This window comes from Arachis ipaensis, chromosome B10 (genome assembly GCF_059453495.1).
Source record: "Arachis ipaensis isolate K30076 ecotype BB chromosome B10, ASM5945349v1, whole genome shotgun sequence".
In the NCBI taxonomy this organism is placed as follows: domain Eukaryota; kingdom Viridiplantae; phylum Streptophyta; class Magnoliopsida; order Fabales; family Fabaceae; genus Arachis; species Arachis ipaensis.
In genome coordinates this window covers 15,750,717-15,754,024 of record NC_142435.1, presented here as the reverse complement: position 1 = coordinate 15,754,024, position 3,308 = coordinate 15,750,717, and the positions used below count along the sequence as shown (strand labels likewise).

At 50.4% G+C, this 3,308-nt stretch overlaps 1 protein-coding gene across 1 annotated transcript; it reads right to left on the bottom strand.

The window, feature by feature from the left end:
• Positions 1-491: 491 nt before the first annotated feature.
• On the bottom strand, positions 492-2,340 carry LOC148579236 (uncharacterized). The gene is made up of 2 exons (XM_088501741.1): positions 1,542-2,340; positions 492-1,450 (listed from the first exon to the last, which is right to left on the bottom strand). The coding sequence occupies exons 1-2, from the start codon at positions 2,338-2,340 to the stop codon at positions 492-494; spliced, it is 1,758 nt and encodes a 585-aa protein (XP_088357867.1).
• Between the last annotated feature and the right edge of the window lie 968 nt (positions 2,341-3,308).

The following is a 3,308-nucleotide window of genomic DNA, read 5'->3' as shown; positions in this document are numbered from 1 at the left end:
CAGATAGTTAGTATTCGCCCCATCCACATGTTAATTCAACTTGTTTACTTACTTTGTCAAATACTTACCCAACTGACGAGTAATTTTCACTTGTTCAAATTTTTTACTTGTTAAAACTTTCTTACTTGATATCTGTTCCTCGTGACCAAAATCTAAAACGGCACCCCGGGACTGATCACCCCGGGAGCCAGACGGCTCATAGGCCTCAACCAATTCGACGACTACGCGACCGAATCGGTCCGAACTGCTACCAAATGCGAAAACGGCAAGACGGGCACAAGATATAAGCCCGCCCAGAATAAACGGTAACACGAAAACGACAACACGACAAAATAATGAAACAAGCAAAAATCATAGCAATCAAACGACGATAACTTATAAAGCGTCAAAATACGGAACGGACAAGTAAAATTGTTCAAGGCAAACAAAACGACAAAGTATCAACAGGTTGTTCAACAAATGCATTACAAAATATCCTAAGTTACGAGACTTCACTTCCTCGGCATATCGACAATTTTCCCGTCCTGGATAGTCTTGAAAACACCAATTGACGACGTCTCGAAATCAGGAGCAGCAATCTTCAGCTGGGCCTTCAGGGCATCTTCGGTCATCAAGATGACATTCTTCCCTTGCTCCTTGGCCACCTTAAGCTTCTTCTTAAGATCAACGGCCTCTGCCTTAGCGGCTTTCGCCTCCGAGATGGCCTGCTCCCGCTCCTTTTCCAAAGCGACAACTCGACCCTGAGCGGCATTCAGTTGACCTTCCAATGTCATCTCACGCTCAAGAAGCCGAGCCACGGTCTCATCGGACGCCTTCAGCCTCTCCGCAACAAACGACGACTTCTCCTCAGCAGCATTAAGCTTTCCCCCCATCTCGGACAGCTGACCCTGGAGGAGCTCAACTTGAGCCTTAAAGTCATTATTCGCCTTAACAGAAGACTCAAGCTTCCTCCGAAGCGCCTCCATACCAGATAGCTCAAACTCGGCCTTCCGAGCTATCACGGCCCCACGAAGCAAGGTGCGATACATCCACCTCGCCTGCCCGGACAGCTCGGTTGCATGAAAATGCTCTTCTGTCCCGGGTATCAGCTGGGAGTCAATGAACTTGGAAGCATCAAAATTCCTCTCCATTACGGTTAGGACCCCCTCCAGGCTGGAAGACATCTTTCGTTTCTTAGGAGTGTGGATAAGCTCCACGTCGCTATCCGGATGAGGGGAGAGGGTCGCCTTCCCGTCAGCAGGTCCCTCCTCATGGGTAGGGGAAGCTTGACCCCCTAAGCCCTGCTTTCCCGACGTCTCGGTATCCTGGGCAGGGGAAGCCTGGCCCTCCTTTTCCTCTGACGGACCCTCCGACTTGCCGGCGTCCTTCTCTTCGGCATTCTCATCATCACTAGCCTCAAAAAAGGTCTTCATCAGATTCTCGAGACCGGTCACGGTGGCAGACATTTCCACTGCGAATAAACAACAATAACGTTAGTCGTCAAACCGGAAATAAGAAGAACAACGACAAAGGAACATAGACAAACAAGAAAAGCAACTCACGAATATAGCTTCGACCGGCCTCCCGTTCACCCATAAGAAGGTGGGGGTTCACAGGATTCTTTTCAAAGATAGCAAGAAGAACGTTCGCTATCTGCTTATCTACAGCCGACAACCTCTTGTACGACACTTTCACAAAAGGATTCGACCCCACGCCGAAGCTCCAGTAAGTCTGGATAAGGCGCTCCCCCTCTAACGACAACCAGAAGGGGTGGCGACCCTTGACGGGACGAACCTTGAAATACTTATCCTTAAAACCATGGTAGGAATCCTCAAAAAGGCTAAAAATCTTCCTACCCTGGGCAGCACGGAAAGAAAGAAACCCTTTTCTTGCTTTCCCCTGTTTGGAGGGGTTGGTAAGGTTGAAATAAAAGAGAAAAACGTCCACCGACGCCGGCAGCTCTAAGTACTCGCAGACCATCTCGAAGCAGCGGATCGAAGCCCAGCTGTTCGGATGAAGTTGAGACGGGGGAACGGATATCCGGTTCAGCAGAGCCATTTGAAAATCGGAGAACGGTATCCGAACACCAACTTGTGTGAACATGGACTTATAAAACCAGATCCAATCGGGGACGCGGGGAGAATGAAAATTGAGCTCATAAATACGCTCATGAGGAAGCGGGACAATGGCCTCGTAGTTGGCCTCCTCGTCAGTACCCCCACACAAGTAGCCGGCCTGCCGGAACTCCGTCAGTTCCCCCAAGTCCATCTGGTTGGGTGAACTCCTTATATCGTCAGTCACCCAAGCATACGGGTCGTAAGCCGCAGCAGATCCGGAAGACCGGGAGACAACGCGAGGCATACCTACAGCGGGGTACCACTCCGTTAGTCTATGAGGTCGGGAGCCCGAAAAATTCTCAGAAACTACACCTTTTCAACTCAATCATAACCAGATACGACTAAAAACTACACCTACCTCACAAACCACCCAAAAAGGCCTATCCTGGAATGGTACCCCTTCCCTAACTCACCTATCCCAACACTGGAAAAACCTCTTAACAAAAATAAACGAGCCATGCAACAAATGCAAACAACAAATCACACAACAACAGAACATAACACAGATACCAGAAGAAAGAAACCAGAAGATTACCTGAAACGATGAAGAAAATCTGGATTGAAAGTTGGAGCAAGAGGGAGTTCGCACTGAAAGCTTTGGATGCTAGGGAGAAAAAGGGGATGGAAATAGTGAGAGTGGGAGGTGGATAGGGGAAAAACTGTTTAAAAACCACCCCCAAAAAGCGCGAAAGGAAGCAGGGGCAAGATTGTCTTTGCGCACGGATTTTTCAAATCATTATGAGCATTAAATGCCCAGCGCGGAGAACGAAATGGCAACAGATGCCACAGCAGATCAAGAGACGCGCGCAAGAGACGCGTCCCTCCCACGACCAGCCGACCCGACGACAACGCACGAGTGTGAACGTCACGCGCCACCAATGGCCCCCACGACCATCGCTGACGCGTCGGGGGCACTGTTACGGCCTGGCCCAAACTCGCGCGGGTCGACCCGACCCGAGTTCTCGCCGGCCATATAATACGCCCTCCACCCGACCCGAACACGCGTCCCGTACGGCTTGCACACAGCCGAATGACAACGCCCTTGAGGGCATGGGCCTGGCCATTGAAGGGGCCCACTACTGACATGTATATAAGGGGGAGACTGGCTCTCCTCCCAAGGTATGTCACATTCACACATCATTTCCTCTCCGCCTGCACATATTCTGACAAGGGCGTCAGAGTGTCTTTGCAGGTGGCACCCCCTTCTCCATC

Coding starts and splice junctions, on each gene's coding strand:
- LOC148579236 (XM_088501741.1), bottom strand. CDS start 2,340: ATGCCTCGCGTTGTCTCCCGGTCTTCCGGATCTGCTGCGGCTTACGAC. Junction 1,451..1,541: donor GGCCGGTCGAAGCTATATTC/GTGAGTTGCTTT, acceptor GTTTATTCGCAG/TGGAAATGTCTGCCACCGTG.